The sequence below is a fragment of the Pimephales promelas genome, chromosome 13 (assembly GCF_988280905.1).
Source record: "Pimephales promelas chromosome 13, fPimPro1.hap1.1, whole genome shotgun sequence".
Lineage (NCBI taxonomy): Eukaryota > Metazoa > Chordata > Actinopteri > Cypriniformes > Leuciscidae > Pimephales > Pimephales promelas.
In genome coordinates, this window is record NC_142781.1 from 9760945 (window position 1) to 9787471 (window position 26527).

At 38.9% G+C, this 26527-nt stretch overlaps 2 protein-coding genes across 2 annotated transcripts in view; both read left to right on the top strand.

Moving 5' to 3' along the window:
- LOC148976494 (uncharacterized) overlaps positions 1 to 26527 on the top strand; it is a 279697-nt gene that overhangs the window by 54727 nt on the left and 198443 nt on the right. The window lies entirely within an intron of this gene.
- LOC120481377 (zona pellucida sperm-binding protein 3-like) lies at positions 2736 to 4654 on the top strand. The gene is made up of 8 exons (XM_039675021.2): positions 2736 to 3338; positions 3420 to 3538; positions 3613 to 3716; positions 3782 to 3959; positions 4038 to 4155; positions 4230 to 4312; positions 4388 to 4479; positions 4557 to 4654. The coding sequence occupies exons 1-8, from the start codon at positions 2784 to 2786 to the stop codon at positions 4607 to 4609; spliced, it is 1302 nt and encodes a 433-aa protein (XP_039530955.2). The 5' UTR covers positions 2736 to 2783; the 3' UTR covers positions 4610 to 4654.

The following is a 26527-nucleotide window of genomic DNA, read 5'->3' on the forward strand; positions in this document are numbered from 1 at the left end:
ACGTCATATAGAACGCTATATGCAAAAACGGCTCTATACTACGCACATGGCACCCTTTATCGTTAATATAACACGCGAACCCAAGACGTTATAAATCCTTTAGTGTGAATATGACACGCACACCCTACCCCACACCTAAACTTAGCCCTCACAGCACGTGTTATATTAACGATAACGGGTGCCATGTGCGTAGTATAGCGCCGTTTTGTCATGTAGCGTTCTATATGACGTTAAAGGATGAGAATGCGTTGAATCAACCTTACAAGTTACATGGCTCGTCACTCACTTTTGAGTAGCCTATTATATGTACCCCCCCCCCCCCCCACACACACACACACAATTTTGCATGCATTCTTAACCATTAAAAAATATCAACTATTGAATATTGAAATATCTCAAACTTTACATAGATCCTTTTATACCCACACATATGAACTTTACAGGTGTCCTAGAATTACTGGTTAGGTGTGCTGTAAGTTACTTTTACACAGTAATTTCTGGAAATGTCAGTTGGTTTAAAGTATCTAAAACATGATTAAAACATCATTCTACAATATACCTGGATTAGTTAAGCAGATTGCTTAATGGTTGAATAATGTAGTCATAAATAAGGGCAACCAAGGTTAACCAATTTAAATTCAATATAAAAGTCTGATATACTGCAACTTTTACTTTCAGCCCACATAGCTCAATCAAGTTTGAGATATTAGTATACTTACTACATAAATTATCCTTATATTATACTTATGTTATGACAAATTATACTAGGAAATGAACTCAAAGTATGCTTAATTTTAATAAGGGACCGTACTCTTCTTTCCATTCTGGTGGAATCCTCATGTACCTTGAAAAATGAGGCACAACATTATTTCTAGGTGAGATTTAAGTCATTCAAGTGTTTTTTTTTTTATTCTCTCTTTTTTTTTTCATTCAGTTCACAAAACCTACTTTAACTGATATTGTACAAGAAGGGCAGATGTTTGTCTATGTGGGCCGGAACCACTCTATGAAGGATGCTGTCTTGCTAGCACTCCATATAGCCATGACACACCTGCAGCACCCCAACACTTCTGTTAGGATGTTTTTCGTGGACTTCAGCTCAGCTTTTAACACAGTTCTCCCAGACAAGCTGGTGCTGAAGCTCCACAACCTGAGACTATCAGTTTCACTGTGTTCCTGGATCAGGGATTTTCTCACAAATCATCCACAGTTGGTGAGGATAGGGAACCTTACATCTTCCACTCTGATCCTGAACACTGGAACACCGCAGCGCTGTGTGCTCAGCACGGCCCTCTTCAGCCTTTTTACTCATGACTGTCTTGCTATTCTTTCCACAAAAACGCTTGTGAAGTTTGCGGACGACACCACCATGGTAGGTCTCATATCTGACAATGGTGAGACTCAATACAGAGAGGAGATACAGCACCTGATATATTGGTGTTCAACAAATAATGTTATTTTGAACACCAATAAGACCAAGGAGGTCATAGTGGAGTTCAGAAGGTCCAGGAAGACAAAGCACGCTCCTCTTTTTTACGGGGGGATGAAGTGGAGCGTGTGGATAGTATACGGGATTATCACGCTTCCGGGTTTCATGGGCGGGATTTGTCAACTTTGTTTATGTCCACTTCCGACGCAGTTCAACAATGCCTGAGACGAATGCTATATATGTCACTGCTCTGTTCCACTTTGTAAATCTAACCAACAACACCAAACTTCCTTAAGTTTTCATGGATTCCCGACTGAATTGAGTATAAGGAAGAAGTGGATTAAAACTTTAAAATAAAACAAGGTTTGTTTGTTTGCAGCCGGCACTTTAGTGAATCAGACTAATTTACCAGGGATGCTGTATAAATAAACTTAGTGTAGTCCTTCATCAGTTGGCCAGCGTGATCGGTGATTGAACGGAAGTGGCAGTGCACAAAGATCACAGAATCCGGAAGTACTACATATCAGCGTCATAATCCCCTATTAAGTTCCTGGGACTGGGAGTCCATATTTCAGCTGACCTGTCCTGATCGGTTAATCAACAAATGAACCATCACTGAACTTACTTAAGCTAGACTATGGCTTTTTTTCTTCTAGATCTGCTGTACAGCAGAAAGACACTTTGTTGCATTATTTTCCTGTAATCACTGTAAAGCTGCTTTGAAATAATTTGTATTGTAAAAAGTGATATATAAATAAAGGTAACTTCACTTGACAATGGACTGAAAGCTCACATTCAGATTTGTCAAGTGACAATTGATGGATTGAAGCAAGATTCTGGCCTAAATTTAAAGAAATAAATAAATATATATTTTTTATTATTATTACATTTCCATTTATATGTACTTCACAATATGCAATAAAAGATGTCTCCACTTTTTATTACATCAAAATGTTACTAACTTTGACTGATAATACTACAAGAATTAAGTTGTTTCATTTTTTCAGCATCCTTATTTGTACAGCACAACCTTACTCGGACAGTGTGAGTCGGTAACCTTGCTGAAATTGCACAGTGTATGCCCGCCTTAAGCCTTGTCTGTGAAACCCGGAAAAACAATTTTTGTTCTGTGTTGGTTCACTGCTTGACGTCCAATGGACAATTTACAAAACAAGTGAGCCACTTGGATCTAGGTTGCACTCTTTTGGTGTGTAATGCTTTTAATGAAACAAGTCTGGGAAATCATTAAGCTTGACAAAAGGGGTGGAGACTCTTTAATTTCCTGCTCTAGAAAAAGGCACAGCAGAAGATCAACAAGTATTCTGGACATTTCAGAGGTTTTTTTTTTTTAACAATGGGGCTTTTGGTTCTTAGTCTTTCTGGATTGTTGCTGCTAACAGCAATTGATTTGTGTTTTGGAAAGTGGTCAGTGTTTCAACAAGGCCAAGATCCAGTAAGATTTCAGCAGCAACAGCCACCAGTTTTAGTTTCTCAGCAAGCTGTCCAAGGCCCACAGGTATCAGCACATTTTAAGCCTCCAATGCCTGCAATGAATTCTGTTGAGGCTGATCCATGGAATCTTCTTCAAGAGCCTGGAAATACTCAGTCCAAACAACTAATGCAGGGTCCTGTTGCACCTTTGACGTGGCGTTTTCCAATAATGCCAGAAGAACCTCAACAGCCAGATGTGCCTTTTGAGCTGCGTGTACCTGTAGCTGCTGAGAGTATTGCTGCACAATGTGGGGAGAACCTTGTGCATGTGGAAGTTAAGAAGGACTTCTTCGGTACTGGTCATCTGGTGAATCCTTCATTCCTCACTTTGGGAGGCTGTGCGGTTGTAGGGGAGGATCCAGAAGCTAACGTCCTTATCTTTGAATATGAGCTCCAGACATGTGGCAGCTCTCTGACGGTAAGTGGCTGCTAATGGGTCAACCCTAGAAAGTGTAAAAGCCAGGTCTGTCCAGTAACCTGCTTCTTGTGCTTCTTTCAGATGACTAATGATGAGCTTGTTTACACCTTCACCCTCCTCTACACTCCAGAGACTTTAGCAGGAACTCCCATTGTAAGGGCTGATGCAGCAGCTGTTGGAATTGAGTGTCATTATTCAAGGTAAAAACAAATTTGTCAAAGCCATTTTGTTAAATGCTACAATCTTCTTAATCTTGTTTTACTGCTTCCACTAGGTTGCAAAATGTAAGCAGCAATGTGCTGATGCCCAGCTGGGTTCCTTTTGCTGCTACACAAGTTGGAGAGGAAGTTCTGGTGTTTTCCTTGAAGCTCATGACTGGTAATATGCAGTGTTAGAATTTCAGATGTGGCTAGGGAATGTTGCTGACATGAGTTTCATTTCAGATGACTGGATGTTTGAGAGGCCATCCAATAAGTACTTCCTAGGGCAGTTCTTGAACCTTGAAGCTTCTGTGAAGCAATACAACCACGTCCCTCTGCGTCTCTTTGTGGGAGACTGTGTAGCTACTGCAGTCCCTGATGTAAATTCTTCTCCAAGATATTCCTTTATTGAGAACTATGGGTTAGTAGGGAATCTCTCCTCAAACTCCCGTTTGCAAATAGTGCCTAAAATCTTAACCCACACCCTCTCTCTCTTCAGGTGCCTGGTTGACGGAAAGCTCTCAGGCTCTACTTCCAGTTTCATGCGCAGGGTTCAGAATGACAAGCTGCAGTTTCAGTTGGAGGCTTTCAGGTTCCTGCAAGCTGATAGTGGCTTGGTATGCACTTTGGGCTGCAGATCTGCGAGGTTGAATATGACTAGAAATATAACTAACCATGTCCTCTTCTGTAGGTGTACATAACATGTGGTCTAAAGGCTGCTATGGCCTCTACTCCGACAAGTCCAGAGAACAAGGCTTGCTCCTTCAATAATGGGTATTTCACACTATTTTTCAGCCTCTAATGATTTGAGTTTGTAAACGGGTAAGCAGTTTTCTTTCCTGTTTATAGATGGACTTCTGTAGATGACAATGACCAGGTGTGTATGTGCTGTGACTCCACATGTGGTTCCAGCAGAAAAGGACGAGCACTACCTGATTCAGGTAATGTATGAAGTCTTGGTATTGCTCATGCAGAAGGATTTTCAGTTTCTGATTTAGTCTGGTTTTTTTTTTTTTAGGACTGGTATCAGAAGGGAAAGCAACCATTGGCCCCATTGTGATTGCGAACTGATGTACTATTAATGGTGACGTGCCAATAAAAGTCTTTAAATATAAATTAGTTTTTGTCTTTGTATTTTTGGCTATAAGTTGCTTTTTCTTTTTTGAATGATCTGAAAATCATTCTGCTGTATCATTCACAAACTGAATTGTCTGAAATTGTTAATGTACGACTGGGTGAATTGCCCAACCCCATCATGTATAATTAGGTGATTGTCCTGCGTAATGAGCCTTTCATTCAGGTGTCACAAGAAAGCATTCAATCACAATATATGTGCATATATTGATATACACACCTGTATCTAAATATGAAAGTCGAAAAAAAAAATAGTCATACATGGAAACAAATCCTGGTCCTATAGGTTATATGGGTCATTTTATAGAATTGGTTCAAAGTTAGAGTTGGAAACATCTTGAGAAATTCCTTTTCTAAGTATAAAGTGAAAACTTTTTTTTTTTAAGGTTTCATTTTAGGTATCAGTTAATTAGTTTTTTTTTTTTTTTTTTTTTTTTACACAAGCCATGCTATTTAACATATGAACAGAAACTGACTAACTAATGCTTATTTGATGTCTATTTTAAAGTAGAAACTTTATAATCTACTTTGTAACAGTAAGCTATGCATCCGTGTGATTGTTTATTAATTCACACACTCAGACACCTGATTCATGTTTAAACCGTATATTTGGTTTAACAGATACTATTCTATATCGCGGTTGGAACAAATCACAGTAGACTATAGCAATATAGTTTGGATGTGTTCATGTTAAATAATGTTTACAAGGAGTGAGTGAATTAACTGTACAGCACACTGTGCCATTCATTCACACACAGACACGCATTTCATATTGAAACATTCTTTGTGCAGTTTACAGACACTATTCAATAATGCCATTTAGAACAAAGCAATTAATAATAAATGATTTACTACATGAGCTGAATCTGTGGTCCTCGAAATGAAACCAGCACTTCTGGGGTAACTTTTCCAGGATTATTAGATAGTATAATTCCTCACTGAGCAGCAAGACGAGGTAAGATTTGTATTAAACTGGATGTTTTATCTAGATGATGTGGGCGTTTTCATGGCTTGCCTCAACATTAGCGTTTGAATAGCGTGCTATAATTAACTGAAAGGAAAAACACTGACATCTCTCTCTTTTCATACAGATTACATCAACTGAGAATAGGTTTTAAATTACTTCATTTAAAAGAAGAGAATTTCAGCTTCATAAAGAGAAACCTTTTGTGTCTCTGTGACTAGTATTTACTTAGTTGCATTACTCATTTTTTGGACACGTTTCGGTGATTGAATGATGGGATTGAATGATGTATAACACTTACTGTATATGTAAGATCAAAATCAGCAGAGTAATTTAAGTCTCTTTTGTACTTAAAGTATAAGAAAAAAAAGTGAGCTGGTACTGGCGATACCATTGCGGAGAGATTGTGAGATTGTGGTTAGGTCACATGTGAACTACGAGGAAGGAGCAACCTCAGCAGCAGGAGGGATGTAGAGGTCAGTAAGCTGGGCTGAGTTGAGTGGGGGACGGAGGGGGGTGACCCTGGGACGCCAGAGTCACTGTCGAGCCCTCTTGAGGTGTCGTGGGCTAGTCGACGAAACACTGAAGGACGGTGCCCACTTGAAGTCCTTAGAGATGTCCCCTACCTGGCTCAGTCCAGAAGGAGAGTCACATCTCGATTTGGAAAGAAGCGTAAATGGACGGAGAAGCATAGGTTACTGTTAAGCTACAACTTAGTTTGTGCTTTAAGAGCACAAGATTTTGTTCTTATCGGTGTCAGTGCAGTAAAACTGACAATATTTCTCAAAATTACGGCAGTGTTTCCCAAATGAAACAAGAGCTGTAAGTGTTGAGTGGTCTTGGTCCTCCAGCTCAGTGTAGGCTATATTGCCATTCAGGGGTCGTCCCATACAATTCTCTCACAGTTTGTTTGTTGGGTTTTAAAGATTATTTGTGAAATATAACAAATAATTTTGAGTCTGATTTTCTCAGTTGCTCTATTGCCTAATTGTCCCTCTTTGTATCACAAAACAACAACTTGTAAGGAGAATATGTCATCGGTTACCTGCAGTGCTGAGAGTTTAGAACATTTTGCCGATTTATAGATATTCTTGCACATACACATGATGCGCGTTCTGCCTTCTCTCTCAATGTGAAGTTCATTCTGAAACGTCACTGTGACATGAAACAAACTCTTTACGAAGCTTGAAGTCTCGTTTTTAAATGATGTAAATCATATCAAAATCAAATATTCTAAGTAATTCGTATGAAAGCAACGACATGTACGTTTTCTCCAGGCAAGACCTGATTAGCGCTAATATGACTACGCGCGCGAGCTTTTCATATGAAAGTGATCCACGTGGAGGAACGCAGAGCTGTTACCACCCTCATCATCTCTAAATAAAGAATCCGCGACTTCAGCAGTCCTGCTCTAGCCTGACTACGCCAGACTTCCTACTTCCGCTAATTTCATTTCGCTCCTGTAGTCAGTCTGAGATAGCAGCCTATGTTTCAGTTTTCCACCGGTCTGAAAACAGCCGGCCAATCAATGAACAGAGGGTGGGCTGAGAGCCGTGACGTAGGAGGTTAGAGACATTGCAGGTACGTTAGAGAAATCGAAAACCGAAACGACCGCAGAAATGGGAAACGAGACACGGGATGCAATTCGCTCTGTTATTGAGAACATTCCGGGGTTTTTCAAACTGAAGCAAAAGTCGTTTACAGCCATGTTCACTCCGGTATTTCGCTCGCATCAGTGTTTACAGCCAGGACCGGCACGTGCACTTCTGCCGCAATTTTGCCGCCCCTCTATTTGCAACGTATAACAGCAACAACAACGAAAGACCAACATGCCATATAACGCGAAAAATTAGTCTAAAGTCAGTGGCGCTTAGCACGTTGTTAATGCTATTTTAGGGGCGCATGCTTGGCCATTATGTAGCTTGTGCACAACGCGCATACACTTTGATTCTCTCATCAACACAGATGCAGCCGTTTTTATTTTTGCAAATCATACATTATGACAAGGAAACATATTAACACTTCAAGCTTACACATTTAGGCTACCCACATTTTTCAGGCTAATTGTAGTGATGACGGATCAGACCTGTTTGGCCTATTATATAGTGGCAAGACACATATGTATGAGGACATAACTTACCCCCATACAACGTCACTTCTCTGTCTTTTACGGCCATGACAAGAACGTCGGTCTCCTCAGCTGTGAACGCTCCTGGCTCGCAGCGCTGCGGAAGCTAAATCAGTCATGACTCGTGAGAGCAGGGCGTGCCGACGCTGCGGGGCGGTCGCAGCTCAGTAAATCATATAAATAACCTAGTTTGTGAATTGTTCATTCTCGGTTGGCACACATTTTGCAGCCCTTACAAAAGCGGAAGTTAAAGTGGAAGTTCGATTTGAGTTCGATGCATGATGTCTGTGGTTCGATGCGGCTGTGTCGGCAAATAACATACGTCATAAATAAACCAGTGATTTTAAACTTCAGACAAGCGCCCCCTTGCGAGAGAGAAAACACTTCTCTATTATGCCATTCCAGACTCTGTTCTCTGTTCTGAGTAGTCTACCGTTAGTTCTGCTTACCACAGTTCTTTGCACTCACCCATCTCTCTCCTCATCCTCCTCACTATCCTCATCAGCTACTTGAAGGGCCTTTAAAGTTGAACTTTTTTTCACACTATTTCTTTGCACATTCCTTGTGTTTCTTCTCTATTGCTTTGACTATTTTGACAGAGACGCACTGAATCAGAGACGCACTCACTCAAAGCCATTTAAAGATGTAATTGGACCAGCCCAGTGTAAATCAAGAAAATAACCAATGGGCCGCTGATCTATGCATTTCATAATGCGCCGGTCTGTGAAGAAAAAGAAAAAAAAAACCGGACTTTTTTGTCCCTGCATTACACCAGCACAAAGATCCCAGACCCGCCAATTAAACTAAACTAAACGCAATGGGCTGCCAATGTATGAATTTTATGGGCCGTTCAGAAAGAAAAAAATAAAATAAAATAAAAGTAGGCCTACTAGATGTATCGGCCCACAAAGCACGTCGGCCCACTGGGAAATAATTATATTACTGTAGGCTACTGTACACTAGATTTAATTACATCTCCATTAATTAAAAAAAAAACTAATAATAATACTACTGTTTGCCGGGAAAATGCCCAGTATGACCGATGGCCAGTCCAGCCCTGGCTAAACTGGAGTACAGAGAACTGCACATTACTAAAAGCACATCAAGTGTGCAAAGCTAGACAGTTTGCTTGTGATAAAACAGCCTTAACTCACACCTAAGGTGAGCAGTCATCAAATCCACTATTGAAGCATGCCAAGGGCAACACGCAGAGATGAATATACAGGTTAGGATGCAACAAACTAATAGTAAATGAGACACGAACAGTAATTAAAAGTTAGCAAACTGCTATGCGCTAACAGCGCATAGCCTACTGTCAACAAAAAGAAAGGGGAGGAGCCGGTGTGGTGAAGAGATGAGTCCCACTGTAGAGATGAGTCCCACCTTAGGAATCCAGTAGTATGCCTGATAGTGGCTATTTTCACAATAACTTGTACCTAACGTTGGCCACTTTCACTTGTGAAAAACTCCAGATAATGCCTTTTGATAACACCATCCCCATTAAATAACACCATCACCAATAAACACTAAACTAGAAGATAAATGAATTTCATTGTAAATTGAGGTTTTGCGAGGTGGAAGATAAGAGGGTGTTCATGGGTCTAATTTTCTTTTCACTGGATTTAGACAGTGTAAGACGCCAGCCGAACCGTCTGGCTTAGAGAAGGGCTGCTCTCTGAGAAAGCAAAGGACTTTTCTGGAAATTAGCATTTGAACTCTCTCTTCAACATTAGCATCTTCACTTGAGACACAATCACACTCAGTCGATCTCACTTACTGTAGGAATCGTCTTAATCTACATTTCCTTCACTCTCTCTTCCCCCATCTCTTCTCACCACATGCAAAGATGACCTAAAATTCACCCCAAAAAATCTAAATGATTTAATGTGAACAATTATCACACAACGCTATACATGCTTTGTATCATTTGAAATGTCTCAGTGCAACTGTTATTAAAGTCTCATTCCCACTGAAGTAGACCAAAATGTTTGAAGAATTTAGATATATTTTGCTTACTGTGGTGGGTGTGCCCTCTCCCAGGGTCTTGCATGCAAATTACCTTCTGTCCTCATAAACAACCCAGGCCTGGGACCTTGATTAATGGAAATTCCCATTGTTAGTTCATGTTTCCATTTGAAGGAGGTTTTTTAAATGTCACAAGAGGCTAAGTGTGTGATTTGTTGTCAGATCAGCACATAATGGTGAGTGTATTTTGTTTGCATCTTTTACTCATTTCTGTGCATTTGATGATGTATTTATTTTCTTTTAATTGATTATGTAATTGGCACGATCCATTTACCTGACTAATAATGAATTGTTACATTTGATTTTATTCTGAAATACTCAAATTATTAATCACATTGTTACCGCCAATTTGTGTCAGGTTAGTAACGGACTAAAGTCCAGTTTTAAAGTGGAGCATAGAAACTGAGATTTCAGACTTCTGGCTAATATTTGGCACTAGTTCAAGTGTACTTGGACTTTAAAAACTATAAAAGGAAATTTCCATTTAGGACAAAAGAATGATGCTCGACCAACCTGGATGGGGGGGGGGGGTGTCGGGGGGGCTTACCTCTGTTTATTGTAATATTAAAGTGACGTTGGTCAGCTTATATATGTAGTAGTGGCCATAACCTGTGACTAGAGATTGTGTTAGTTTAATTCAAGTGTACTATATACAGATCAATGGGGACTAAACAAAATACTGCATGCATGAAAGCCACCCTCTAAGTAGTATAGTCAATTACCTCTGTCCAGTGACCAAGGCTGACAAGTTTGTGATCATGGGATCCACGTTAAATTGCCGGCTCAAGACCCTAAGCATCATTGGTATCCAAATAAACAAGTACAATAAGAGTAAAGAGTTCAAAAAAATAATCAAGTGTCTAGCTAAGTTATCATATGACCAATAATCAATTGGCATTACAACCTAAATTCGAAATCATGATAAAATGGAGATAATTGGAATTAAACTACGTTGCCACACTGAAAAGACAGAACATGCAGGAAACCTTTACCTGCTTATCGGAAACCATCATTGTGCCGATTAGTCCGGCCTTACAACAGTAGGTCATGGTGCTGCTGAAAGATCAGATACTGTATATTTTGTTGGTGACGGTAGGCAGTGGCTTATAAAACCCTGGGAAATCAGGATAGGATCAGATTAAAAGACTTGGGCTGGGTGCCACTCACTGTCTCACTGGTCTATCATGGCCAGACCTTTGACTGTGTCTGGTCCACATTGCAGAATATTTTGGTCAAGAACTACTGTCTAAGTAAATGACATGTAAAATGACCAACCCAATTGATGTTAATTTAGGACAGATCTTTTCTATCCTGTTTTCGACCCTCTCTTTCAAACACTCTGGGCGGCCACTGCTTTAATTGGGTAAAAGTTTTGAATATTATAATAATTTCAAGGACCATCACCATTACACGTGTTGTTTTGAAAACTTATGATGTTGTAAAATATCTTGTTACAGAGTTGAAACATTTGCCAACAATGAGAAACATTTATGCATATTACAAAGGGCTATACCCACTATAAGCAAAAAAATAAAAATACATGGCCAAATTGACAAAAGGTGGGGCGGCAGTGGCTCAGTGGTTCATGTAGGTTGTCTACAAACCAGAAGGTTGGTGGTTCAATCCCCGGTCCCACCTGTTGAGTGCCGAGGTGTCCATGAGCAAGACACCTAACCCCAGCTGCGTCCGACAAGCTGGATGGGGTTTTGCATGGTTGAAACTGCCATTGGTGTATGAATGGGTGAATGCGAGGCAATATGTAAAGTGCTTTGGTGGCCATTGGTTGCTGTGAAAGCACTATATAAATGCAGTCCATTCCAAATATAAAATATTTCGGTAACACTTTATTTTACGACCCGCAAACAACTGTGTAAGTACACTGAAATTACGGTGTACGTTTCTGTAATTATAGTGTACTTCCGTGTAAGTACAAGGGAACAATATGTTAAGTTTGGGGTAATAAAGGGGTAACAAACAGATATACAACCTGCAAATAACTTTGTAAGTACACTGAAATTACGGTGTACGTTTCTGTAATTATAGTGTACTTCCGTGTAGGTATAGGGAACAATATGTTAAGTTTGGGGTAATAAAGGGGTAACAAGCAGATATACAAGCAAATTATTTAATTAGAAAAAAATAACAGGTACCTATTCTGTTAATATATTCCAGACAAAAATTGTACGTCTGTTGTTTATAAAATGTATCACATTTCTGCCAAAATATGTTCTTGTGCAATGTTACAGGGTAATTTTGACATCTGTGGGTTAAACATTAAACACACACACACACACACACACATATATATATATATATATATATATACTATGATAAAAATTAAATTTATTGGCTTTTCTTACTAGATTACTTAAAGTTAAGTGAAAATAATTTGTTTTTGCTATGATTTTAATTTAGACCGTACCATGTGGTAATTAGTACTTACCTTATACCATTGAATTGCAATAACACTTAAATGTCAGGGCAAATATACTGTGTAATTAAAACGATTTTTTTTTGTTTGTTTTTTATAACAGTACCTTACTCTGCAATTACAGCACAAATAATGTTGTTTCGTATTGCTACATAGTAGCGTTTGTTACCCTCTTGTTCTGTGTAGTTACAGGGTAAGTGTAGGCTATCTCCTGCGGGCTGTAAATGAAAGTGGTGCTTGTTACCCCTTTATTACCCAAAACTAAACATATTGTTCCATTATACCTACACGGAAGTACACTATAATTACAGAAATGTACACCGTAATTTCAGTGTACTTACACAGTTGTTTGCGGGTCGTAAAATAAAGTGTTACCAATATTTCTTAATCCTGCTCTCCATTACACATCGCTCTGTTTGTTTTTAGGATGACAGACAGTTAAAAAGTTGCATTTTTAGGCTGGTCTGTCTGAGCGGTTCCAACAACATTCGTCAGTGTCAAAATGGTGGCCGATCAGATCAAAGAAGGCGGTGCTTAATGTTAACTGAAGACGGATGCAAATTCCAAAACAACACTTTTAGTTTTTACTATGAAAGAGAATTTGACAATGTTTTAAAATGGATATGTTTAGACCCACAGTAAGATACACTGATGCATGAAATTTCCTCACACAATGGATTACCTAACAACTACTTTATAATTAGACCTGGAACTTCTTTTACATTCTTAATTCTTCAAATCCCTTTCAATACTTTATTATTTAATTTCTTTATTAATTTCTTCGTCACACTGTCATTCTTATAGGCTATTCATAATTCACCCTTTTTGTTAAAACGAAGCCTATACTGTGTCACTTGCAGTGTTGTGTTTTGTTCAGTTTTTGTTTTTCATGTATAAAGGGTGACAGGGTTGATTGTAAGTTACAATCTTTAGACATTCAGAATAGCAGATTAATGAAAAATTTGACCAATCAAATGAATATGGGGGAGGGACAAAAATGCCAAGTGTAAATAGTGAACATTTAGTAACAGTAAGAAGCTATAAACACAGCTTCTATTCAATTACATTGCACTCTGACCAATTCCTAGTTCATTATTATAACGATGCAAAGGGATGCAATCCTTTAGCAGATGGTTTAATCCAAAGCGAATTACAAATGAGAAGAATAATAGAAGCAATCCAACCAACAAAACGGCAACAACGTGCAAGTGCTGTGACCAGTATAATCACTCACCTAAAGGATTAGGAACATCATACTAATACTGTGTTTGGCCCCCTTTCCCCTTAAGAACTGCCTTAATTCTATGTAGCATTGATTCAACAAGTTGCTGAAAGCATTCTTTAGAAATGTTGGCCCATATTGATAAGATAGCATCTTGCAGTTGATGGAGAAATAAATATTCTCCATCAAAAAATGTAAGATGTAAAAAAAAACAAAATATACAAAATTCAGATCCAAAATTCAGATCCATTTGTACGCGTTTGTCGTAGACACAAAATAGCATAACTAGTAGCCTAGTGGCTATAAAGCCAGAGCTGGAATTTGAAAAAAATAAAACACAAGGCTACGTCTGGATTTATGTATGCAAATACATTTAAAATGATGAAGTCTTAGCCTACTTACAGGTTGTGGCCCAACAACTGCTGCCTCTGGTTTTAAAGTTGGAACTGCTTCATGTTTTAGTAACAGTTTCTTGTTGAATCCAGCATTGAATTCGTGGAGATTCTGGAAGCTGTCTTCCGCAAAATGCGCAGCACAGAGAGCTAAATTACGATCGTCATTTTCAGGAACATAATCAAACATAAATTGTATCCATTGTTGACGAAGTACAGCGTCCATGGGAAGCTCTGACACAGAAGACCTGACAGCTTTGCATTTTCCGGAGGGAGGGTTGATGCAAATGTATGGGTTAGTGACGTCTAAAACCCAGCTGTAGTCCCAGTCGAGTCGTTTTTGTAGGCAATATAGTTCCTGATTTTTAAAAGACGATATCTCTGCTTACATTGAACTTTCAGCGCTGCAACTTTGCAGATACTGATCATGCACCAACAGCAACATTACACACTATTTAAAATGAAAAAAGTGAAATCAACCCCCCATTTAAGTGCAATCTGTTTATGTCCCCTGTAGTATTTAGAAGTTGCCATGTTCTTTCTTGCTCTCCCTATTGGTATGTACAGCAAATGTTCTCTTCAAGAGCTCAGCAAATTCACTTTGCAGAATAACCCAAACAAATTTAGTCCCAGCGTTGTGGGGGTTGCTTGAGAACTAATGTGATAAACACTCGACATTGCAGCATGCCTGCAAGTGCTCCACTCTCACTTTTCAGGGCAGGGCAACGTTTAATTGATTAACTCCCTTACTGTCTGCAACAACAGCTGCTCGCCGGCCGTGTTATTGTGGGTCTCTTCAGCTAATAAGTGAGGTTGTGGTAGAATGTGAAGTGAGCCACTGTGAAGACTAACAGGCTGAGTGTCTCAGAAGAGCATTTCTGAGTCTGTGTACAGTACATATATATATATATATATATATATATATATATATATGAAGAGTTTGGTTCCAAAACGCTATAAATCCATTTTGATGAATTTGAGTAAAACTGTGTTTTCTTTAGCAAGAAAAATTTTCACATAGCATTTGTAGGTTATAATAACAATAAAAAATTAAATCCAGGTTTTGATTTTCAAATATTTATTATAAAAACAGATAGTTTTTTCCCCAAAATGCAATAAATCCATTCATTTTTTTTCAAAATGCAATTAATCAAAATAAAATTTTATACACATTGATTTTTTTTTTCTTGTGCATACTATAAATCCATTGCTTTAATATAACAATATTCAGTTTACACTCTAAGCGACGGGTTATGAATTATGCATTCATTCTTAATTAATATCATCAGGAACTAACAACATTTTTTTAACAGTTCAACGTTTTTCATACATAACTTCATGGATGAACAACACCTTAATTAAAACATTAACTAAGATGAGCACATCATCATGAATTATGATTTATTGAAACGCCGCCAGGGGTCACTCATTCAAAATAATAACAAAAGACATACTTTGATGACGTCGGGAAAGAGCGTGGGCTCACGGGAGTTGTTGTCGCTGTCAATGACAACCAGCTCAGCTCATGACATGACATCATCGTTTCACAAAATATACGGATATACGGCATCTCTCTGTAGATTTAGCTTGTCAAGAAGCTTTAAATGCAACCCCAATGTTTACCTGCGTCATGCTTCTCCTGTCCCAAACCCTTCTTGGGTCATATTTTTCACCCGTACGTTTGAGCTTTACTGAGCTGGCTGTAGCAGCAGAACGTGCAGGCAAAGCGTAATCGTGGTCCATAACTAATACAGACGAATATAAATATTTATATTACGCCCCTTCAATGAATGACCTATTTTAGAACATTTTTCATATATAGGGTTCACCGGATTATAAAGCACATAAGATACTGCAGTCAAACGTTTGACTGGGTTTGCGTTATGCATCCACTATGTGCTAAGGCTAAAGGGAATGTGGTGAGTCGCGGCGCCGGTGGTGAGGCGTTTATTTAGTAAGCATGAGCGCGCTGGAGCGGGCACGTAACTTACATTCGCAGCCTGACTCATATGAGTATTCAATGTGCGCGGCTCGCTGAAAGCTGGCTGATTTGAATGAGACTACCCGGTTACTGTGAACGGGGAGCGCTTTATGAATGTGACGCGCGAAGAGTGCGCGCTCGTGAGCGGGCACGTGATTTACACACATAAAAATACTTACAACTTTTTTTCTTCGTCATTTTCTTTGCTTTATTGGCGGTAGTCCAGTGTTCCCCTTTGTGTTTGGCGGGGTTCCGCAGGAAGTTAGAGAAAATAGAGGAGTCAAAGGTTATATGACGGAAACTGTCGGGATAATGTAAGTACACATCTAATAGAAAAATATAACATAGATACAGTTATTTTTGCTATTTTTAAAGCAGAAAAAATACATATTGTGGCTTTAAGCATGATCTAACGTTACTTCTGCATATCGCTTTTTGTCAACCTTGGGACGCCTCTGAACTTTTTTGACGGCGATCAGCTGTAAAATGTCTCGGTCCTGCTCGGTTTTCGTTTGACTTTGAATAAAACAACTGAAAGTTTTTCAAAAGATCCCCGGTGGGTCAGTGTGTTAGCGTGACATAAGTTTGATGCTGTCGTGTGAGAACAAGCAACAGCAGGTATTTCCTCCTTCCGAGTGCCTCATCTTCTTAATCTCCTCACGTAAATGATTCCATTTCGAGGTCACGTTTACCCATGCAGGATGTGCCTTACCCTCCGCAGGTTCACCAATCCAATGCTGTCAAAATTATTCATTTTTTTTGTTTGTTTGTTGATCAAAAAGTACAAAATAGATGAGTAAACCTATAGGTTCGGTTTGGGAAGAAAGGGAGAAAACATTACACAATAACACGCCGGATATCGCATTTTGCGTAAAATTAAACATTGACTTTTCAAGACCGATCAGATACAATACAGATTTTTGCAGTAACTCAATTTTTTTTAAAATGGCATGTATCGCGTTTTGGAACCAAACTCTTCATATATATATATATATATATATTAGGGGTGGAGCCGAATCCGAATACGGTATTCGGAAAGGTACAAATAATGTGTTTTTTACGAATACTTATTCCGAACAAATACTTAAAAAAAAAATTTTATTCGGGAACAAGAAATACTATATATCAAAAAGCTGCGTTATTCACGAGACCGCAGTGCGCGAGTTAAGTGAGTGACGTTCAGGAAGAGGTGACTGACACAGGCTGCTCCACACAGCAACAGAGAGGGCTCGGCTGAGCGAAAAAAACACTTAACTGCATCACTATTTTTGTTTAATAGATGTTTGTACCTTAACTATGTTCCGGTGGCAGTTTATAACTTTCGGGAAGCGGAGTTTGATCGGGAGTATATTCCATTATTGACGTCTGCAGACGGGTGCTCTCATGTTCGCTCTGTTTACGTAGCTCTGTTAGCTCGGTAAGCTCGGTAACGGTAATTATTTGTTTCATGGCTTGATTCAATTCCAATGTAGAATGCGGTCTGTTATTATAACAGGCCGCTGATTATAAGTATAACACACCGTTGCTATGAAAAACAGAGCGTTGCTATGGATTCTAAACGTAGAGACAGAACGGACTATTTTTCTTTTTTTAGCGGGAGCGATACAATCGTTTTTTAAATCAATAAACTCCTTTTTATATCCATATTTTGAGTCAAATTATTGATTTATTTGGTAGGTAACCATGTAATAAGCGGGGTAATGTAGAGCGAGGCGTAGTTATAGCGAAAACCCTTCAGGCTTCGCGTCGGGGTCATAATCAACCTCCTCACTATAAATTATCCCTAAACTTATTCTGTCTGCACAGCGTCCTCCACCGTGGTGTTGGGGTTCATAATGTTCACAATTGTATTTTATTAGTTGTTGGTTTAACCATGGTTCATGAGGTAATGGCTGACTGTTATTTTCTTTTCAATGACTTTTCTTGTTACATGTTCATTGCTGGATTTATTGAAAAAATCAACCAATATTGCATATCCATAATTATTATAATGGATATAATTAAAGAATCCATACACTATAAAGTATTTTTAAAGATTTTTATGCCTATTTAGAATTTTACTCGAATACAAATACAAATATAAATACTTTTCCTCCCTGTGCTTTGCACACCCCTAATATATATATATATATATATATATATATATACATATATAGTGGGTAGTGGTTAGTAATGTTTACTCATATATGTTTACTAAGTACATTTACCCCGTTATTTGAGCACGTTCTCATCCTTTGGCTTCATATAGGTGGCCATATGACATTTCGTCGAAATACTATACACATGGCACCCTTTAGCGTCAATATAACACGCAGAGCCTAAGGCGTCATACAGGTGACTGGCATCCTTTAGCGTCAATATGAGACGCAGACCTTACCTCAGACCTAAACCTACCCATAACAGTGCGTGTTATATTGACGCTAAAGGGTGCCATGTGCGTAGTATTTCGACGAAATGTCATATGCCGTCACCTATATGACTCCAAAGGATGAGAATGTGTTGGTTATTTACTGTTGTATCAGGCATTTTTTCACAGTGAAAAAAATATTGTTGATTTAACTTAAAGTAAGTTACCTGGTTGCTTTAAAATGTTGAGTTCATTGAAATAAAAAACAATTAATTAATGCAATGAAGGAGATCAATAGAAACTCAAAATATTATGTAATCTGAACCACATTAATTGTCTAAATGGATTTGACAAAAGATTGCGATAACAAATAATGAAAATATTAGTTTTACAGTGTGGGAAAATGTTATACTTAATATGTTGGTACATTTTTAATGAAAAAACGTACTTTTACTTCATTTTGCTTTATCTTAATACAATACATGATAAGAAATCTGTTGTTTATTCCAAACGCCGAACAAAGTCTCTCTTTTTTTCTGGGGCATGAGTGATTCTCAAATAAATCACTCTTTTGCGTCCATTCTGTTCAAACAATTGATCAAACAAGTTGGCAAAACTATGGCTGCATCCAAAAACGAAGTCACTTGTTGCCCCCATGCAATGACTTAGCAGGCACCATTTATGCATGAAGATACCTCACAAAACTGATTTCAGACAGACTTCTGAGGCAGCATAACAATTTATGTGACAACCAAATGAATATTTAATTACTACAATACTAACATCTCGCTAGAAATGCCATCATTACGTCATAAATAAAGGTTCCTGTTTCAAGGCAAACAAAAGGGAAATTTCATTCTGTTAGTTGACCTGTCTTTGCATCATGCATTAATAAGGCCTCTGCCACATATTGATTCAGGTGAGTTAGTTCTGAGCTAGCCAGACCCGCCCATAGAATTATCTTTTGTGAGTAATAAACAGCTAAACTCTAAGATCTTGCCTAATCAAAGCTATCTTCAGTCTCTGAGTGTGCCTGTCAAGCTCTGTGAGGTAATGTACCTCCGAGATCTAGAAATGAGAGCTGCTCATTGCTCTCTACGGGGTGGCCCCAGGGCCGTTGTTACAGTGTTTGGAGCTGCGGGGAGCCACTGGGTGCCAATAAAAACAGAGTAAGTGGCATATAGAGCCGCGAGAATAAGAAGTGGTGTCATAAATATGTCATTATGTCTGCTCTGATGTCATTATGTCTGCTTAGCAGGAGTTGTTCTCTGTGGATTGGAAAGCCATTATTTCACCTCTTACTGCCTTTGTGTGTCTCTTAACTATCTATTTTTAATACAAAGACCCACACTAATAATGACAAGACAGGAAAAGGAAAGTCTTTGTGGACTTTATAGTCTTGCATAATTTAATATGTTATCTGTGTATTTTGGTTGTATAGTGTTAAAGGAATAGTTCACAGAAATAAAACATCTGTCATTATTTACTTACCCTGTCGTTCCACACTCTGTTGCCACTGATTTTTTTTTTTTTTTTTAAGAAAATGGGGTGTCATTCATTCCTATTTGTGATGCACTGAAGTTATTTTTCCTAAAATGTAATCATTTTAGAAACATCTTAAACATCTTCTTGTGAATGAAATGAAAGTGCTTCTTTTTTTATTTCTGTTGCGCTTTTTTACTTTCTGACCTTTTAAAGGGATACTCCGCTTTTTTTTTTTTTTTTTGGAAATAGGCTCATTTTACCACTCCCCCAGAATTAAACAGTTGAGTTTTACCGTTTTCAAATCCATTCAGCTGATTTTTTGATATTTCGAAGAATATAAGTAACCAGACAGTTTCGGCTGAATACATTCGAAAACGGTAAAACCCAACTGTTTAACTCTGGGGGAGTGGTAAAATTCCAAAAAAGTGAAGTATCCTTTTAATGAAACACATAATAATCATGCAATTAATGGTTGTTTTGTGTGTTATATTGGAGGATTCTTTTTTGGTTGTTTCTGTTCTCCATTGAATGTAATGAAGACAAACAACAAGATGGTTTCCTGCTTACACTAGATGACACTCCTGATGTGTTGCATATCATATCAGAGCTGTCCATGATTCAATATTATGTTACATTTTAATCTGATATGAATAGTATGTTTACAATTATTTGGAAAAACTTCTAAAGAGTCAAGAGTCTGAAGAGAGTTGTACTCCGTGATCAACAGAAACAATGACTAAATGCCACACCTGATCTTGTAAGCAGAACAAAAACAGGCCAAGTATAATAAATGACATTATTGAACTGAGCCAACCAAGTTTTAAGGAAGAGTACAGCTGAAAAGTGATGAAGGTTCTGGACTCACTACATAAAGGTAATTTGTCTCATGAGCTAAACAGTTTCTTAAATCCTTAAATCCTCCATCAATGTGTCCTTGAATTTGCCCCAGGAAAACTCTTCCTTTTGCTTTGGATAAGTGGCGGCAGCCTAATGGTTACAGATATGGGCTGTTAACACAAAGGTTGCAGGTTCTGTTTCAGGTAGGGCTAAAAGAGGAACTGTGTTTAGACTGATCCATCACCATTGAACTCTCACACAAGACATTTAATCCCGTGCAGGTTGCACCAGGAGGCCTGACTGTCAACTAGTTTACTGAAGAAGTGTTCATTAATGGTAAGTAACCATAATTTAGTATTCTTTCAGTTCATGAGTACAAACACCATACTGTATAGTTCACCTTTCCATGCATACCAACATATGAAGAGCTCTTTTCCAAAACGCTATAAATCCATTTCAATAGTTTTCAGGAAAACTACATTTTTTACCTAGACCCACACATTTTGTGAATATTCAAATTATCCTGTTTAAATGTTTTATTGGTTCAGTCTGAACATTTTGAACAATAATTATTAAATCAAACAACAATATTGTTAATGATAATTTAAAAGTTAATTTTATTTTTTTCCAAAACGCTATAAATCCATCCATTTTTTGTATCATTTTTAGTAAAGTCATTTTTAGTAAAGAGTCAAACCTCAAACAAATAGTACCAATTTCAACATATGCATGAAAAAAAACGAATTATTAAAAATGATCAATATATGATAATGATATTCAAAAAAGGGATGGGCACCCCTCCAGCACATGCACACACACACAGGCTACATAACATGTGAGCAAAGCGGAGCAGCATGACGCTTAAATATAAGTTAAAAAAAAAAAAAAAAAAAATAAACATAAAATATACGTTTCACATTTGTTTTTAATAATATTACATTACTTATTTTTATTATTTCATCTATGTTGAGTAGGCTATGAAAAGGGAACCGCATGAGATGAGTAAGATAGGATCAAAATTCAAAAGCTGCCCAATATCGGAAAATATTTGGAGTGCGTCAGACATGATTTTGACCACTTATTAAGTTTTGTTTTGTAGAAAGCTTGTAAATTTCGTTTCATATAATTTGTATCTTCATTTTAATAAATGTTTCATCGACAAATTGACTGGATTAGTACATTAGAAGTAAATATCAGACAATATAATCAGGACACAGAGGCGCGCAGGTGAACCGGAGCGCGTCTCATAATATGAACCGAAACACCGCGATGCTTGCCTCACACAGGCCTGAGAACTAAGCTACAGAAAGCTTTAAATATCTACTTTTAAACAAAACAATTAAAAACTAAAATAAATTGGCAACTCTCTGCGTATGTAGGCTAATTCGAAGTATGCGTTTCTATATGCCTATGCGCGTTCACTGCGAAGATGGCGAGTAAGCATCATCAACTTTATCTTTGTTGCTGACACTGACAGAAAACACTAGTTTATTAATAAACAATTCAAATGTTTCATGCATAATCATTACTTTTTGCCGGTTCTTTGTGGCAAGCTTTATGCATACGTTGAAGTGCGGAATAGGCAATTAAAAACGCTCATATGGTTTCTCTCCCATTTAATTAAATCAATATATGTGATTACTGATAATACAAATGGCTTAAATGATCTACTACTAGTCGACTAGAAAACTAGGACTCATTTTTAGGAATAAATGAACATAATAAACCTCTGTTCAGAGTGCCGCCGTGCTGGATTGTGTAGAGCGCTCATTGAATTTGAGGATTTATCGTGTTTAGGCTAAAAACAGGGCTGGCGCTTATCGCGGCTTGGAAAGAAACTGTATCTTGCAGTACATTTTAAACAAGGAAATATAGCGATTTGGCATGAAACGTTGATGGAGCAGTGAAAGGGTTCTGTCCACAGCAGAATGACACGACAAACTCGTTTTTTTTAAAAATGGCGTTTATCGCTTTTTGGAAAAGAGCTCTTCATATATACCTTAAGGGGTTAGTTCACGCCCCCCAAAAAATAATTTACTCACCCTCAAGCCATCCTAGGTGTATACATGACTTTCTTCTTTCAGCCAAACACAATCGTAAAATAACCTGGCTCTTCCAAGATTTATACTAGGAGTGAATGGTACAATACAGTTGAACCTGAAACCCAAAAAAAGCACATCCATCCATCATAAGTAATCCAAACGGCTCCAGGGGGTTGATAAAGGCCTTCTAAAGTAAAGCGACGCAGTTTTGTGAGAAAATTTTCATATTTATAACTATCGCCCCTGCTGAAAAATCCAGCTGAAACCAGCCTAGGCTGGTTGGCTGGTCTTAGCTGGTTTAGGCTGGAAGTAGCTGGTTTTAGTTGGTCACACAGCCTGGCTTAGCTGGTCAAGCTGGTCTCCCAGCCTGACTTAGCTGGTTAAGCTGGTCTCCCAGCCTGGCTACCAACTTGACCAGCCTGACCAGCTGAAAAAGTGTTCAAAACCCCTCTAAAACCAGCCTGATAAACCAACTAACCAGGCTGGGAGACCAGCCAAAACCAGCCAACCAGCCTTGGCTGGTTTTAGCTGGATTTTTCAGCAAGGGCGGGGTCCTTTCCCAAACTCACAATGGGGAAAACACGGTCGAAGAATAGTAAGGTGTTTGCATTATGCCGGCCTCCAAAGTACAAATGGTGAAGAGAAAGAATAAAAATAAAAATAACTATTTAAAATAAAAAAAATAGTTTTTATAAAGTTTTACACACAAAAATACCAGCCACTAGTTACCTTCTCTGTAACCAGGCCAAGACTGACTTCACAGGCCCAAAGCTGCGACTTTTAAAGCCATTAGCCCCTCCCGCTAAGCTCAACCATCATTTACACATCATTTACATCATTTACAATACAATCAACACATTTTACTAACTCCAGAAAAGAACTTATATCTATTATACTTCGAGATTTTCCACAATAATTGTATCCATCTTCACAAACATTTTCCTTCCCCTAAATATTTACTTGCATCACAAATTATTATTACAACCCAAAACCCATATTGCGCTTCGGAAATGTTACGATTCGGGTCTGCCAAACTGGATGGGAAACAGAGCAAACCTGCGATGTATCTCGACACATAGTAAGTGTTTATGAGGTTTGTTTAAATGTATGTTTAAAGAAGAGTAGAGTTATCAAGTGTGCACCCTTAATCGCGCTACTTAACAGTAGGAGAAAAGTGCATAATCCTGAGGTTTATGACCGCCTTAATTGAGACTGTAAGGGAGCTGTGTGTATGTGGCCCGACCTCAGTGAAGGAACCGCTCCGTCTTAATAACTAACTATAATCTATGATCTATATAATCACTGGCTTCTGGCAGTGGCCGTTTGCAAGTCCAGTGGAAGGACAACCTCTGATCCGCAGTTGAACTTATCAATAAGGAAAGTGCATCAGACAAACTTCAAGCTGGTTTTAAGAACATTGTAGCTTTTTTTTTTCACTATTTGCCTTGTGGCCAACCAGCCCTAACCAAATTCACCAAGATGATCTATCACATCTAAACCCTCTAATCTATTCTAAACCAAGTATAAACCACCTTAGTTCAGGTGACAACAATGTACTAAACACTGAACAGTTTTTCATATACAGATGAAAATGTTGTTAAAACGATCCCCGTTCACACGGATCCGCAAAAACAACTAAAAAGCTGTATAATGCATTCAATAGTTAGCGATGCTACCTTGTAAATAAACCCTACACATACGCATGATGTCACCGTTTTTACAAATTCATGTTTTTGTAGTTTACACAGAGATGATAATGGTATCGTTTTCAAAAATGTACACCCCGAAAACTGTAAATGAACAGCAAAACGTATACATTTTGTGTAAAAACCCTATAACCTAAATCATCTTAAAGGGTACATATCATGCTTTTAAATAATTCATTTTTACATATAAATCATAGATTTGTGGTCTATATAAAGCGAAACTGCAATGCTTGGGTCTGAATTCCTCATTATTAAAGCTCCGCAGGCCCCTATTCTACCCCTTTTCTGATATGCGTCTGTTCACTCCACCCCGCTTGCTCATATTTGTGCTTTGATTAGAGATGTACGATTATATACTATAGTTTCAAAGAACATTTTTATTCACACATTAACAAAATGTCAACAACGGAAGACTTGTCCATCAAGCCTTACATGTGTGATCCAGAGCGAGTGATTTGAAAAAGACGATGATGAGCCTGCAGAACAACGTCTTCATATCAATCAATCAATCAATCAATTTTTTATTTATATAGCGCTTTACAACAACCATGCGTTGATCAAAGCGCTGGACAGAGAAAAAGAAACAACAACAACATTAAACACAATACAAAAAAAAAAAAAAAAAACTTCATATGTATGCAGAGGTATGTAACTGTATTGTGTTATAAGTCAAAGTCGATTATTTCTCTTGTTAAAACAAGCACACTAACAAGATAAATGACTACGGTCTAATCTTACCACTAAAAATCTGATAATATGATACGTTTAGAAACGCATCAGAAAACGTCTCTGGTTACGTATGTAACCTTAGTTCCCTGAAGGGAACGAGACGCTGCGTGTAAACGCCGTGGGAATGCCTCTGCGTGATGAGTCATGAAGCAGGTATGAAATCTGTCCAATGGCGAGACGGAACGTCATAGGCGGGGTGACGTATCGACCAGGAAACTATAAAGCACCCCCGAAAACACAAGCGCAACAGCTTCTGATAGGACTAAAGCAAGCGCTCACGGGCATGCTGGGAGTATGGCATGGACACGCAGCGTCTCGTTCCCTTCAGGGAACTAAGGTTATATACGTAACCAGAGACGTTCCCATTCAGGGAACTTCGAGCTGCGTGTAAACGCCGTGGGAACGCTAATACTAACGCCGCCATGCGAGCAGGTGTCCGTCGTATGAAAATCAGAGTGCACATTCTGACGAAAGCACCTGCGCCCCTGGAGTGGAGCTGAAGTCCAGATGGTAAAACTTTACAAATGTGTGCGGTGAAGACCATCCTGCCGCATCACAGATGTCACTCAAAGGAACTCCTGATAACAATGCCTTAGAGGCAGCCATACTCCGGGTTGAATGAGCCCGGACAGCCAAGGGAGAAGGCTGACCGGAGGACTCATAAGCAAGTGAGATGGCCTCGACCACCCACTTACTCATCCTCTGCTTAGATGCAGCAGAACCTCTATTAGGAGGCCCAAAGCAGACAAATAATTGTTCCGACTTCCTCCACAGGGCAGCTCTGTGGACATAAGCGTCTAAGGCCCTTACAGGGCAGAGCAGATTTAATTTCTCCTGGTCTGGTGTCAGAAACGGAGGAGGACAGAAGGCCTGTAGCACTATAGGTCTGACAACACTAGTTGGAACCTTAGGAACATACCCCGGTCTAGGGAGGATGAAAGCCTTCGCCATACCGGGAGCAAATTCCAAGCACGGGGGGGAAACCGACAGTGCCTGAATATCTCCAATTCTCTTTAGGGAAGAAATGGCTAGGAGAAAGATAGTCTTGAGAGTAACAAATTTATCAGGCACCTCTTCAATGGGCTCGAAAGGGGCTAAACAGAGCCCTTCCAACGCAACCGCTAGATCCCAGGTCGGTACCCTCGTACGCACTACCGGCCTCAGCTTCAGGATACCACGAAGGAAACGAGTTACCAGGGGATGTCTCCCGAGAGAGGCACCACTCAAAGGGACATGGTAGGCGGATAGGGCCGCCACATACACCTTCAGTGTGGAGTAGGATAACCCCGTGGAGAAGCGTTCCTGAAGGAACTCCAGCACTGCCGGCAATGGGCAGTTAACTGGGTCCAACTCGCACTCTCCACACCAGGAGGTGAACAATTTCCACCTCAAGGCATATAATTTCCTCGTGGACGGGGCTCTGGACTGGAGGATGGTCTCCACGACCTCAGTCGAGAGACCTGAACCTATGAGCTGGGCCCCCGGCCCCTCAGAGGCCAAGCCCACAGCCTCCACAGTTCCGGGCGGGGGTGAAGTATCCCCCCGTCTGCTTGAGACAGAAGGTCC

Excerpts from the sequence above, each read along its gene's own strand:
- LOC120481377 (XM_039675021.2), top strand. The coding sequence starts at position 2,784 with ATGGGGCTTTTGGTTCTTAGTCTTTCTGGATTGTTGCTGCTAACAGCA. Across the intron at positions 3,539-3,612 it reads ATTGAGTGTCATTATTCAAG|GTTGCAAAATGTAAGCAGCA; the intron begins GTAAAAACAAAT and ends TGCTTCCACTAG. Across the intron at positions 4,313-4,387 it reads GCTTGCTCCTTCAATAATGG|ATGGACTTCTGTAGATGACA; the intron begins GTATTTCACACT and ends TCCTGTTTATAG.